The following is a 15753-nucleotide window of genomic DNA, read 5'->3' as shown; positions in this document are numbered from 1 at the left end:
AGGCGTTGTTACTTATACCCATAAAAACGTATGCTTAATATTGTGATGATCTGCTGTATGCTACTGGACCATGATTTTTGTACATGTATTTGACTGCATCTATAATATTTATGTCCCTGTGGATTATTTCTCTTAAGTGGACTTAAATAAATTGGTGTGTGTGTGTGTGTGTGTGTGTGTGTGTTTGTTTGTGTGAACATTTGTATGTACAGTAGTACCTAGGAAACTTCATTTACTTCCCATAATCTCAGTCAAATGCTTTCTGTAATCAGACCTGCACTAGTAGCGAAGAGATATTAGAAGTGCCTCTAGACAAAACATTTTCATATGACATGTATTTAAATCATTCACCATGTTTTAATAGGATTACATTTAGGACTTGGCTTGACCACCCTAAATATACAGCACTTCTTTAACTTTTTTGAATATCTTCTGTTGCGCATAGTGATTATGTTAGATATTCTACTAATTATGACTCAAATTTGAAAACTGTTTTGTTTTCTTTTTAAAATGTTCTACTGTCAACTCTTGGTGTATTTACAAGACACATGCTTCAGTTAAGGGTTTTGCTTTTCTTACAAATTTCTGTGGATCTCGTGAGATTAGGGTGTATTGCTGTAGCAGTTGTTTATACTGTACTATTCTGTTAATTTACTGCTCTGAATTAAATCACAATCATACTGCATGGCAGCATCCTTTGGGAGTTTTAGATTATATAACCGTTCCACTTTAGTGGAACTGTATTGAAATTGTATTGTATCAGACTTTGTGTTGTCTAACTTGCATTTTGCCAAAAGAAAATTTAGAAGAGTTATACATTATTGAGCTTAGTATGCTGCTGCACAGCTTCCCTTAATGTTGTCATCCTTTTCAATTGAATCATTTCATGCCTTTCGACTGATCAGATTTGATTGATCAGATGCAGATATCATTTACTCTAGGACACATAAATGTGTCTCTGCAGAACGGAAATCCTATCTTCAGTTTGTGCAATATATGCAAATACTACAAAGTTAATTTCACAAAAACAGCAGACATGTGCAATGGGGAGAGAGAGAATCAGCACCGGTGGGAGAATACAACTCACATCTTCCAGTGAAAATGACTGGAAGTCAAGCTTAAAGGGCACCTATTATGCAAAATTAACTTTTTACATGGTTTTTGAACATAAATGTGTGTTGGCAGTGTGTTAACAACCACCCTATAATGATAAAAATCCAACCAGTTTCCACCACCAACACTCAGCACACATCGTCACCGGATCTCCACGCTCCGCCCACTCGTTCACAATCACCAGAGTACTGATCAGCGGCACCTGCACCTCATCACACCAGCACTATATGAACACTCACTCCCCACACTTCAGTGTCTGGTCTTGTTTATACATACCTGGACTCTTTACCTCTCCTCCGATGTCTCTGTGTTCCCACTCCTTCGTCAAGTCTTGTCTTCCCTCGTCGATACTTCTGCAAAAGAGAAAGGACTCTGTTATTGCTCAGCTAAGTGACTATACTCAACGTGCTCATATCTGCAAACTACTCACCAGTGTTATTCCTGTGTTCGTGCCTCTGTCTCTGAATAAACTACCTGTTGAATACTTACCCTCTTGTTCCTGTCTGTGTCTGACACATAAATCATAAGCAGTGTCTCAGAACAAGATGTTTTCATTTTCTGAGCAGTATGACTAACAATATTGCGATTGCTAAAACCTTCAGATGACACGCAGATTACATACATTACTGAATCCACGGTCAGCGCAGAGCGGCTCTCTTATGATTGTATGAGTTTGTTTATATGCGGTTGTCACTGCAGTTGACTTCCATATATATATTCAAATAATTGTTTGAAAAATATACGTTTCATGCAGTCATTTAGGCCCCTGAAAGCCCGTGTGTTAATGCGCCCCTGCATGTACTTACTATAGTAATAAAAAGTAAATTATGCATAATTACAAGCAACTATCCCTGAACCAAACCCTATCCCTAATTATGTAGTAAGTACATGTTTTTAATTAATATTACTCACTACTTTAATGTATAATTAAACTGTAACAAGGACACCTTTAAAATAAGATGTTTGAAGAATAAACAGATAAACATGATTTCTCTCTGTCTGCAGTTACTGAGAGAGCTGAAGCATCCGAATGTCATCGCCCTGCAGAAAGTATTTCTCTCTCACAGTGATCGCAAGGTCTGGCTTCTGTTCGACTACGCTGAGCATGACCTGTGGGTGAGTGTATACTGTACACTTTTTGTACTTTAATACTTTTTTTACCATGTGCTTTATGCTTCAGATTAGTTTTAGTTAGGTTCAGCAATGCTTTGATAGTTACACTTCAGTTTTTATCTTATGGACCAATTTCTATTTCTTTTTTTCCCCCATTTTATTTTAGGTTCAGTTTTGTATGAGTTTTCTTCTTTCTTCTATACACAACAGCAGATGTTTAGCAGAATGTCTGAGATGTGCTCTTCCACACAGTGTAAGTGGATTGGGACTGGGGTTGTCAAGCTCAAAAAGCATCATAAAACGAGTCCATACTTGTAAATTATATTCAAAATCATCTAAATTCATATGATTAATTTGCATGAAATTGACTGAAACTTAAGTTATTTCGGGTATTCACAGAACATTTTGCTTTGGAAATCTAGCTTAGTACCCATAGTTACCATTCACTTTCATTTTTAGGAAGAGAGCAACTTGGACATTCTGCTATAACAAACTCTTTTTGTGTTCCAAAGAAGAAAGAAAGTCATATGAGTTTCAAAAGACTTGAGAGTGAGTAAATGAGGGCAAAGTTTTCATATTTGGTTTAGATATTCCTTTGAGTAATCCGCTGAGAAAGCTACTGAACATTTTACTAGTTATTTTTATCTAAAATATTCAAGACCTTTGAGGAAATAAGTCTCAAAAACTTTCATAGCATCACAACATTTTAGTTACACCTTCAATATATGTGTACGCATCTTAGCTCCGGTTCACACAGAAAGCATGTTGTGATCCACTGCGCTTCTTTGTCATTGTTTATCTATGTAAACATGAGCTAGACGGGTGTCTTTGACCTCTGTGCCATGTGTCATGCTGTCAAGTTTAAAGAAGTTCAACTTTGTCGGAGCTGATGTCCTCATGAACAGTTCTACGACATGTAGCGCACTTACACTTTGGGCGACCCGAGTTTGAGTGCCTTCTGAGTTTGAGCTTCTGGTCCTTTTCCGATATTGGCACAAAAATGGCAAAAAAAAAAAAAAAAAAAAAAATCTTCAGAAAAAAAAGTTATTCTTTTAAAAACGAGACCTCTTTTTTTTTATTTAGCATCATTGCGGCTCTGCAGTTTTGTTTCACACTACTGTGTGGTATCTCACATTTTTAAAAACAAAAACACATTCGATGCAAACAGCCCATCTGTTATTCTTTAAAGGTTTTAGGTATATTTTTTTCAAAGTAAAACTTTTTTTTTTATTGGATTATTAATTCATAAATATCATATCAATAGTTTTTGGTGAGTCGCACCACATTTCACAACCTGAACTAACTTTGCCATGTAAAATGGTCAGATTGTCTGATATTTTAAGAGCCTTTTTGCCTTTGACACTCAGTCATTAGACTCTGCAGGACTCCTCTCTCTGTGATCAAATTGTATTTGCATATTGATTGAACTGATGGTTGTCACCTGATCAGTGAAAAAGGTTGCAAAGTCATCAGTTTGCTCATCACTGTTGATTTCGTAGTGTGACCTTGACAACAGAAACACTAGAGGAAAAAGATTTCTTGTGATCATATAAGAGCTCATGCCTATTCACTACTCTCACAAACTCAGTTTTTACCTATTCTTGTGTTTTAGCACATCATAAAATTTCATCGAGCATCAAAGGCCAACAAAAAGCCCATGCAACTACCGAGGGGGATGGTGAAGTCTCTGCTTTATCAAATCTTAGACGGCATCCATTACCTGCATGCCAACTGGGTCCTGCACAGAGACCTGGTGAGTAGTTCCGCTTTTTTACATTTAATTAAGACTTGGAAATTGAATTGGTTGACAGTGTGAACGCAGCCAGAGATTCATACATTATTTTATGTTCTTCATAGAATATTAAGGGCAGCAGGCAGTACAGTAGAATTTGGCAGCAAAGTGAAGTTCAATTGCAAAATTACATGCAAAATATTCAGGACACCCGTGCCTCCCTAGCAACTGACCTTTTTCACCTTTAAGGGTTTGGAACATGGAAGGAAATACAAGTAGGGTAAACTTCTATAGAGGCGAATGAGAGACTAGAGCTAATATAATTCTTGCATTCCCATTTGCTCCAACTTAGAAAAAAATGCATTTCTATGATTTTCCAAAAGAAATATACAGTGTAGATAGATAGACAGATAGATAGATTTTCGCACACATCGACAGGAACATGTAACTGTAAGGGACAGTAGTATTTGTCAGTGATTAAGAAAAATAAAATGAATCGCTTATTTAAAAAAACTACAACATCTGATGAGATATGGGTGATTTATGGTCTGGCAGGATTATGCACTGCACAGATGCTCTGGATCTGATAGAAGTCTGACAAAATAATAATAATAAAAAAAAAAAACATCTACATACTATATGTCTCCATTTAGTGAAGGTGTTTTGGCCTATTTAAAACATTTTCCAATCATGCATGCAAATTGTTTTACATAAGAAAATATTTTACTGTCAAAATAAGAAGAAAGTAAAGTTGTATTTTGACTGTATTAGGCTCTTTTTTTCTGGCTTTGCTGCAGTGACAGACACTGAAGTCCATCACTGGATCCTCCAATCGGAACTAAACTAGAATATGTGTGTAATGTTCAGCTGCTGTTAATGGTGACTGATATGGATTGAATCCAGTGGAAAGTGTCACAGTCTGATTGTCTCTCCACTGTTATGTAATCCCATCAATCCCTGCTGTGTGTGGATCAATAGTATACTCTGTGTCATTAACCCAGTTGTATATAAAAGAAATAGACTTTTTTAGACCTCTCAACAACTGACGTCAAGTAGATGTGATTTAACAGCAGGATATTCAATGCTTTTGTATTTTGAAAGCATATGTTTCTTTTTACTGTCCTCAGACACAATTTGTGCAGTTTACAGTGTTAAAGTGCCCCCTTTATGCCTTTTTTAAGGTTCCTAATATTGTTTTGGGAATCTCCTACAAGAGGTTTACATGCAGGCAAGGTCAAAAAACACTTTCGTTTTCTCATAATATACATTTAATTTCACCTCAGTTCTCAATGATTCGTAAACGATTCGCTAGAAGCAGTTTGAAGAATCTCTCTCTAAACCCTTCCTTTCCGTGAGCCTACACTGCTCTGATTGGTCAGATGGCACAATCCTTTGTGATTGGTTTACTGCGTGCCAGAAACAAAAGACCCATTACAATAACTGAATGACAGCTATCAATTCGCAAGACATTGTATACAATGTACGGACAAAAAAATACGGTATTGATTTTACCGTATCAGTTCGAGCTCGAGTCCGACGATGAAACGTCTGAAGAAGTCGATCAACCAGAAACTGATTCGCGATCACGACTGGAGCAGGACGTTTCTCTATGGTAAGCGTCACCTTAGTTATTTATAAGACGTGATAGCAGCGTCACTGTTATACTTTATGTAGGTGCAGCTGTGGGAACTGTATCAGAATGCCAAGTGAAGCTGAAAACTTCTGACAGAAGATAAACATTTAGGCCAGATGCGTGCAGACTTTTTCGTCATAACTATTAAAGGAACACTCCACTTTTTTTGAAAATAGGCTCATTTTCCAACTCCCCTAGAGTTAAACAGTTGAGTTTTACCGTTTTCAAATCCATTCAGCTGATCTCCGGGTCTGGCGGTACCACTTTTAGCATAGCTTAGCATAGTTCATTGAATCTGATTAGACCGTTAAAAAATGACCAAAGAGTTTCAATATTTTTCCTATTTAAAACTTCCTATTTCCTATTTACATCGTGTACTAAGACCGACGGAAAATGAAAAGTTGCCATTTTCTAGGCCGATATGACTAGGAACTGTACTGTCATTCCGGCGTAATAATCAAGGAAATTTGCTGCCGTACCATGGGATTTGTTTTACAAATGACTTGTTTAATTGACTCAGAGTCGACTCTTACTTTTGAGAGACAATAACTTTATATACGGTGCACTTTCAGATTTAAAACTTTGCAGGATGTTTTCATTCAATCAGAGCTATGTTACACACTACATGAAAGGTAATTTTCAAAAATTCATAATGGGGCACTTTAAAGGAACATTTCACCCAAAAATATTTCATTATTTACTTTCATTCCAAACCCATATACTTGTATTTTTTTCTTTTTCATACAACAATATTGCATACAAACTATATATGTCAAGCTCCAAAAACAAGCAAGATGTCACTATCTATAGTTTGCTATAGTTATATGTAAAGGAGATTTGAAGTTTCTTCAAGAATTCTCCTTTTGTTTTCCATTGAAAATATAACAGCATATGGATTACATGAAAGTGCACTGTAAAAAAACAAAACAAACAAACATTAAATCATTAAAACAGTCAATGACTGTCAGCTATGGCTGCCAAACAAAAAACATAAAATTAAAGTAAAAAAAAAAAAAATAAATTGATGATTTACTGAAAATAATAAAATTAGATGTCACCATTATGGTGGTCAGTGTTTGCTTTAGTTGGGTTCTTGACCCTTGACTTTTTTACATTAGTTTTACTCTGGCTGCTGTACCTGTGTGTTTCTGATAGATTGTTATGGCCAAAAATGCAAGAGTAACTCTGATCAGATGATGTAGTCGTCATGTAGTAGCCTGATTCACTGATACCACCCTGAGTCTAATCTCTGGTTAAATTACTTAATATAGTTGTTAATTTCACATGCCAATACTACTGCAGAAATTCCTGCAGTGCTGTGAAAGATTTTATGAAGTAATTATGCAGAAAATGTTTTGACAGGATCATGCCGACTCACGCAGACATTAAGAATCAGCGTATGAAATACACAGCTCAAAACATTTTCTGTATAATGAAAAAATCAGAATACAAGATTGTCATAATACTGATGCCACAATATCACAAGGCTGCTGTAAATCTTGTGAAATTAACAGCTAATGTACTCAGAAATTTGACTTTAAATGACATTAGTGAATCAGGCCACAACATGATGACTATATCATCACCAATGAAGAAAGAAATGCATAAAGGCTTGTTTTACTAAATGATAACAGAATGTTTGTGTTTGGGTGAAAACCTAAATGTTTTGTCTATGCTGTTTCAAACTGAATTTAATTAATTTGAGGGTTTATTACATTTGGGGTTTATAATTTGCTAGATATTTTGACACATTGGTTTATACGTGATTTCACAGGCATGACTAGGATATGCATTCAATGATGTTTATTCATATTCATATAAATAGCAATTACTGAAAATAATTTCTGCTTTTCTTTTAACATTAAAAAGATTTCAAATTTCTTAAAATGGTTTTAAGTGAATGACAACAGCAATTTTGAGATGGCAGTGTTCTGTCGATTGAATTACAGAAAGCTTATGGTTGCTGTTCCCATAGCAACATACCCTCATTAAGGCTCATAGAAACTCAAGAGTCTTGGAATAATTAGAAGACACCATTACTTACTGATGCAACAGTCAGTCACCCACAACCACTGTAATATCATCTCTGCGCTCTTCTGTCTGGCCATTTTATTTGATGATATTTCAAGGTAAAGCATATAATTTCTGTGTTAGTGGCACCAAACGAAATTGTCAATAAAACATACAGAAAACATTGTCATAAAATAATTTGTGATCTCTTAAAACATGACAGAAAAATAAGTCACTTTGGAAATGTTATTTTTGCAGTTCTGTTTGGCGCTGCTAGTACTAAAATAAATAAATAAACAAACAAACATTTGTTATTTTGAGAATCTATGAAATATAGTATGCTTCATTATAATTGTAAAGTAAAGTAAGGTTTCCAGCAGTTAAAAAGAAAACTTTCTCTGGCATAGAAAGTACAATCACTTCAACATGGCCTGCAGAATTAACACTCAGTAACAGCAGTGAAATGAATATTTTGACTTGCATAAATATTATAATGAAGATGACTTCTCTTACAATAGCTCCGCACCTGCAGCTTCCCAGTGAGACTGAACATTTCCATAAACAAAACAGATGTCATGTCTGTATGGCTCACGCAGGTGTGAACAGATATACAGCCGCTAAGAAGAGTTAATCAAGGCAAAAATCTGAATTATGTTGAAAATGTCTGCTTCTGACAGTAGCATCCATTTGATGAGGTTGTTTTGCCATAGCACTAAAAGTTCACATGATATTCTGAGAGAAACAGATATGTAATTTGTGGTCATTTGTGACCTTTCTTTTTCAGAAACCTGCCAATATCCTGGTAATGGGGGAGGGTCCGGAGCGAGGAAGAGTCAAAATTGGTAAAAAGCTGTGCTGGCTACATTGGATTGCAATATAATTATCAGGTCTATATTAGGTAGTCTTAGTGCAAAATGCCTTTAATTAGAGTTCTGTAGCAAATTATCTGAGGAAATGGGATAAATTATGTAATTCTGCTGAAACTTTCTTTTTTTTTTTTTTTTTTTTTTTTTGGCCAACTTAATTTTTTTTTTAGTTGATATTGCCAAGCTTTAGAGGGCTTAGGCGGGCTATAGGTTCAGTCTGGGTAAATGTGCAGCCATTGTCTTACATAAGGCACTATTCTGGGTGATGACTGTTGAAGGCTCTGGACGCTATTTTTATCACCAGTGGAATTTGTTATTGTGTTTGGATACACTGTGGCTTTCAATGTTTGCTTGAGCATTTGAGCCACTTCACTTAAGCAGAAACTACTAATTATTTAATCTCTCTCTAGTTATGACACAATTTTAACTCTTCTTAAGTTTTGAAAATAGCAGCATTTCCACTTTGATATATTAATCAAATGATCTCTAGAAAGTTTTCAATACAAATTTACTTTTTTTTATTTTTTTTATTATTATAGTGATAACACAGTCTTTCAGCTTGATTAAAATGCAAACAGCAACTGGTCATAATTAGCAGATAATCTTCTCTTCCGCTGTAAATGAAAAACTAAATGCATAGCTCGCCTAAAGCTGAAATGGTTTGCAAACAAGTGAGTACCTGTGATCAGAGTAGAGATATTTATGTGTTCATGTGTTTGTGTGTCATAGCTGATATGGGTTTTGCTCGACTATTTAACTCTCCACTGAAGCCTTTGGCTGATCTGGACCCGGTGGTCGTCACATTCTGGTACCGAGCACCCGAACTCCTGCTCGGGGCGAGACACTACACCAAAGCAATCGGTAAGTTATGCATTGTGTGTATTTCAGGCTATGCTTTTCTTTGTCATCCGTATTTAATATTCTATTTCATTTTAGATATTTGGGCAATAGGCTGTATCTTTGCGGAGCTGTTGACGTCAGAACCAATCTTCCACTGTCGACAAGAGGACATAAAAACCAGCAATCCTTTCCATCATGATCAGTTAGATCGCATATTCAGCGTCATGGGCTTCCCAGCAGGTGACTGACCCTTAACTTATCGACCCCCCCCCTCTCTCTCCTTCTAGCAGCAGCATGTTTCCATTAATTTTATGGTATGAGCATTTAGTAGAAGAAAGCAGTGGTGTAGCAGATCTAGTCTGCCAAGACCAAACCTATGTACATTCCATTTACATTAATAAAGTGTTTCATAAACTATCGCAAGAGTTGTCATGACTAATTTACTGTTTTGAGTCTTTTGTTTTACCTTACGTTTTACATATTCTGAAGCTGTTTTGTACACTGATACCAGACTCAGACAATAATGGATGAAAATGAACATGAAAATGAAATATAGTGCAGCAGTTGCCTGCAAAATGTTGGACAGAACACTCTGTAAAAGATAGCAGACACAGTTTATAGACTGTTATTATCAGACTTTCTGCCCATCTAAGAGTTCTGTTTATTTTATAGACGTAACTCAGACAACACGCAGCATAGTTAGTTCTACTCATGGATTTCTAGTTGTTACTAAGTGTTGTGAAACTCCCAGGGAGTAGCTTCTTTGTTTTTGGTCCTGTTTTTTGTTCCTTCATTAAAATCTCACCGCTGACTACAGCTGAGTCCAGTCCCCAAATGACCCCATTTAATGTTGATTTTTAAGCAAAATCTGTGATTGTAAAATTACTCGTGCCATGATATAAGTTATTATGCCACCCACCCTAAGTACACTCCTGGTTCTGGGGGCTGTGCAGGGCAGGCAGTGTGACACAATCTTTAAACATTTTGACTTGGACAATTATAAGCTGTTATATGCACAAGTACAACATAAACATATTTCAGTTGCACTTTATTTTACAGAATGTGCACTTACAATATACTTACCTAAGAAAGTACTGGGTAATATAAGGTAATTACATGGGTTAAGTTTCGGTTTAGGGGTAGGTTCGGGGTTAGTACCTAGTTATTACCCACTTATTGTAATTACTATAATAATTACATAGTATGTACATGTGGAACAGGACTATAAAGTGCTACCTATATTTCTGTTTCTCTGTTGATTTGTTCTGAGTGATTCATATTAAATTTTAGGATGTAATGGATTTTTTCTCTAGGATTAATGCTTAGAAATATGTTAGGTTGAGCTTTTGGAATACAGGTAGGTTTCTGGGTAGGGTAGTGTTAACAATGTAATTACAGTTGTAACCAACGCAGGTACATTAAATGTAAGTACAACGTAACAAATGCTTATTTTGATTTTTAGCCTTGCTAATTGTCACTGTGCACTATTATATAATGTTTATTTGTGATTCCTAGATAAAGACTGGGAGGATATCCGGAAAATGCCAGAATATCCTACTCTACAGAAAGATTTCAGAAGAACCACGTGAGTGCTGTGTTCTGTTCCCGAGTAACTCCACATTTACTTCCAACAGCAAAAACAAAATAAAATATATCATGATTTATATTCATTTATGTGAGTGTTTAACTGAATTTGTTAATGTAAATCAGAAAGTGTATCAATTCAGTCCTGTACTGTTTGAACACAGCTAACTTATAAAGTATATGTATTATATTTTGTGTAATGATGTAAAAGGCTATATCTAAAATTCTCAAACAAAACAAAATGGTATGTGCCCATCCAAAAAAACAAAAAACTTTATAGCAGGTGCGTGACCAAAAACATCCAAGAAGGCCTTCAAATAAGTACTAAATAACAGCACAGTGCTCTCAAACATTTTATAGTAGACAAAATAACGGTCAAAAACATTAGAACTTGAAAGTCTTTAAATACTTTCTCTTTTTTGTAAAAGTAAATTGTTGATGTCACCCCCTTTTCTTGGTATATTAACTTGTCCAATACCTATATACTGTAAAGAGGGCAAATGAATGTTTCACAAGCTCAAAATGGATGGCAGTGTGATTCTCTCCATCGTACAAAGGGTCGAAATGTTATTTTCTCTACCATTAAAATAGAGTTTGAGAGCATTGTGGCAGTGTTCTGCCCTTTTGTCCTTTTTTTTATACCTAGATGTTTAGTGCTGAGTGTGCATGACCATTATATAGTGATTCTTCAGATGTGTTTTACAGATATGCCAACAGCAGTCTCATCAAATACATGGAGAAACATAAAGTCAAACCAGACAGCAAAGTGTTTCTATTGGTGAGTCTGTTGTACACTTCAACTTTTATAAAACTTTTTTTTATATATATAAAATAAAACTATATACTTTAATAAAATAGATACAGTACTGTGCAAACCTCTTAGGCACATTGTGTGCTACACAAAAACAGGTCTTTTAACATGGTAATCTGTGTATATCCTTTGCTGTAGTGTTCCAGTAGTACATTTCAATTTAAGACTTTTGTATGAAGGAGTCCTACAACAGATATTGACATATTGGTCCACACAGAGATCTGATCCCACCATCATCGAGTCACTCTAGAATTACATGAAGATACAGAAGCAATTTTGTTGTTATGCAGCTCTGTATGGAGGGTCCCTTACATAAACAACTTTTGTGACAAAAACGTTAAAATTATTTCGCCTGTCTGTTTGTTTCTATCTGTGTATCTGTTCATTATCCTATTGAATGGGTGTGTTTAGCATCCAGACATCCATAAGAAACGCACCTGTTCGGGCTTATGCTGTACAGGGCTTTCTGAACACCAAAAGCTCGATTATGCGAATTTGGTTTTGCATATTTAGTAATTGTCACGGCTGGGCTGAGGATGAAGACGAGGTAATGAAGCGGATCTATAAGAAAACGGACACAGGAAATGACAATAAATGAAATAAAAGTCATTGAAAACAGAACAGAAAACAGATTGTGGCAGAAGTAGTAATGAATATTAATCTAATCCAGCTCCAGAAATTGCTGACTATGGACCCCACCAAAAGAATCACTTCTGAGCAGGCACTGCAGGACCCATATTTCCTGGAGGACCCCTTACCTACATCCGAGTAAGACTCATCCCACTCCCACACACATTTTTAGATGCATGCCGAGCAATCGCGAAGAAAAATAAGATATATGGCCAAAAGTATGTGGACACTTAAACACCACACCCATATGTGTTTGTTCAGCATGTAGGTTTCTAAACCATTAGCATTAATAGGTAGTCAGTCCTCCCTAAAGGCTTTCCACTTGATGTAGAAACAAGGCTTTGGGGATTTGCTTCCATTCAGGAGTGTCGGTGAGCTCAGGCACTGCCACCGGGTGATGGTTCTGCTTTCTTTCAGTGCATTTATCTCATTCATGTTCAATGTGGCTCAGGCTGTTTCACACCAGACTCAAACATCAGATAATTTTTTTATGGATCTCACTTTGTGAAGTGTCCTGTTAGAAGAGAAAAGGACCAAATTCCCTAGTGTTATTCTTTGCCATTGCAATAAGATTTGCCTTCAGGAACTTAGCCAAACGCTTTAATTAGAAGGGGGTGTCTGCTTGCTTTAGGCCATGTGTTGTAGCATACCACAAATATTTCCTGTTTTTCCTCTTTCAGCTTTTATAGCAGCTTAAACATGAACGCTAGTTGTTCACCTGTTATCAGTTGACCAAATGTATATGAGAAACAGTTGCAGTTCCTATAAATATCATTTAAATATTTTCTTTGTGTGTGTTTTAAGTGTATTTGCAGGGTGTCAGATTCCCTACCCCAAACGAGAGTTCCTAAGTGAGGATGAACCAGAGGAGAAAACAGAGAAGGTAACGATCCCTGATTAAGAAACTTCTCACACTCACATCCAGTTCTGATTTGTTTTTCAGATGTGATCTTTAGCACTGACTTTCCACTGTAATTTTGCAAGAAATGAAATCAGATCCTTTTGTTTTAATAGTGTAGTCAGTATCCATTATATCTACATTGGTTGCTATAGTTATAGCACTTAAGCGTCAGAGCAACAGCAAGAGACACATGTATGGAAGCGTATGGGTATTCGATATGAAATGTAGTATGAAAAATGGCACTGTTTCTGTATTTAAATTTACATTTTCCATATGTGCAATGTTTGGAGCAAAATGATCATTCAAATTCAATAATATAATTTACATTTGCTATTTCCTACACTAGTTTTAACATATAATTTCGACATATATTTTGTTTTATAAGTTGCAAAATTAAAATGTATTACAGAAATGATTACAAATGTTTAACATGTTTAGGCTAAAATTATAGCAAAATGATCATTTAAATGTTATTTTTTTTAATTGCATTTATACTCACTGTTAAAACACTTGTGATTGCATTTTCATTTAATATCACGCGATCAATGTAGCAAAATTCAATGTGGATCTGAAAATGCATTCCGAGTCGATCACGTCACGTTTAAACCCTATCTACATAAGAGCCAGAGGCAAATTCCTGAAGAACTGGTCGAGATAAAGCTGTTCTCGGTGGCCACATGAGCACTGAACGGCCGCTGACAGCCAGGAGCTCACATCTCCCAAAACATCTAAATAAATTGTCAAATAGGCACTATGTTTATATATAAGTCACATATTTGAGGTCTAAATAACTACATTCTCATCTAAAAAAAACTCTTAAAACTACATTGTGTGACACAGCAACAGTAGTATTTCTAAAATTATGGTGGTTTGCTCGTCCGCCATGACACTCGCTGTGAGAAATGCTGCAGATCAGTAAACAAATTACTTCTTACTATACTGCACTCTTATAGCTCAAAGTGACCATCCTTTTTTGTTGTTTAAGTCTAAGGCTGTGGAGAAAATTGCCACATAAAATTACAGCCTCCACCTCCACTAATACTTATTTTAAAGTTTATTAAATTATTTGTTTTCTTTGGCGTTTAATTTGGGGGGGTTAGAGTGACGTCATTTTGATGTACAATGTGTACATAATTATTATGCAAGTCGATATTCCGATCATATTTTTTTTTCCAAGCCAATTTGACCAAAACCACATCAGTCCTAATAACTACTAATAATTTTGTATATAATCATAATAATAAAGTGATATATAAGTGTTTAATGAAAAAAGATTTAGCTCACACTGAAAAGTCCAAATTTATTAATTGCTTAATATTAAAAATGATTAATGCTTTTCAGACTACTAACAACTGAACACATTTAAAGTTGCATGTGGGTCTCAGAGGACATTGTGACCATAAGCAGGGCACCTTGGTGCTCCAGGGAGACTGTCCCTGTAAAAAGTATACCGTAAATTACTTCAGATAAAAGCATCTGCTAAAATGACAGCTTTCTTACCGTTTCTACAGCTAATTTCTAATGTTACTCATTCCATTGGAACCAAGAGGAAAGCTGAGTAAGAACAGGGGGAACAGGCTGCTCAGATAGCAGCGTTGTTAAGCTGTGCACTTGGGCAGTGAAGGATGAAATGTATCCAGGCAAAAGGCAAACAAATGCAAACAAACAAACACTCGCAGCATAAAACAACCATCTCACTTCTGCAATGCTTGATTGAGCCAATATTTACTTTTACATTTAGTGACTTTAGCCGCATCATATAATGTTCATGTTTTTCTGGGTAGCAAAATATCTGGATGGCAAATGAACCTTGCAAACACACGCAAACACACATCCATAATTACACTCAGAGACCTACGGATCTGGATTAGGTTCCTACCACATAAAGGCCCTTATTTACCAAAGGTTTGCATGTACAATAAACATGCACACATGACAGCACACGCAAAAAAGCTGATCTACTAATAGTAGGTACTTAAGACTGCGTCTTTCATTCTATTGTGTTCTTTTCTGTGGGTTTCCCTTGATAAATCTGTAATTTTGGGCATTCACAAAACAAGGCATTGTCATCACATACCCAGTGCATTCATGTTGGTATTTCATAATTTCCTGTTAGCAGTTGTTTTGTTCAAAAGTATATTTACAAGATAAAATTATAACTACGCTTTGACAGCCTCAAACCACTGCAGAGCGGCATGTCAATGAATTAAATTTTATGATATATAATGTAGTCATTGAGCTGACACTGAGTTGATTGATCACAGATCTGGATATCTTGGCTGTTTTACAGCAGAAATGCATGTTTTTTTAATTAGTGGTTGACTGATACAGATTTTTGTCTGTATCTTAGAGAGCAGGATGGTCGATAGACAATATACATGATATCACACTATTTAATTTAAAGATTGTAAATAACATGCATAACAACTTCATAAATTAAATTTTATATTTATTTTACATAATATTTAATAAATAAAATAATTTCAAAATCAATCCATTTGAGAAAAAAAAAAAAACTTG

The 15753-nt window shown here is 35.6% G+C and overlaps 1 protein-coding gene across 5 annotated transcripts in view; it reads left to right on the top strand.

The window, feature by feature from the left end:
- cdk19 (cyclin-dependent kinase 19) overlaps positions 1–15753 on the top strand; it is a 51276-nt gene that overhangs the window by 13545 nt on the left and 21978 nt on the right. For all 5 annotated transcript variants that reach the window (XM_051876250.1, XM_051876248.1, XM_051876249.1 and 2 more), the window contains exons 3-11: positions 2119–2229; positions 3839–3979; positions 8386–8443; positions 9197–9328; positions 9404–9547; positions 10823–10892; positions 11597–11669; positions 12373–12470; positions 13137–13215. In XM_051876250.1, the coding sequence (XP_051732210.1) occupies positions 2119–2229; positions 3839–3979; positions 8386–8443; positions 9197–9328; positions 9404–9547; positions 10823–10892; positions 11597–11669; positions 12373–12470; positions 13137–13215 (906 nt within the window). The remainder of the gene's footprint in view (positions 1–2118; positions 2230–3838; positions 3980–8385; positions 8444–9196; positions 9329–9403; positions 9548–10822; positions 10893–11596; positions 11670–12372; positions 12471–13136; positions 13216–15753) is intronic.

Source organism: Ctenopharyngodon idella, chromosome 20 (assembly GCF_019924925.1).
Source record: "Ctenopharyngodon idella isolate HZGC_01 chromosome 20, HZGC01, whole genome shotgun sequence".
Classification (NCBI taxonomy): Eukaryota; Metazoa; Chordata; class Actinopteri; order Cypriniformes; family Xenocyprididae; genus Ctenopharyngodon; species Ctenopharyngodon idella.
The sequence above is the reverse complement of the archived record's forward strand: the minus strand, read 5'-3'. Positions and strand labels throughout refer to the sequence as shown.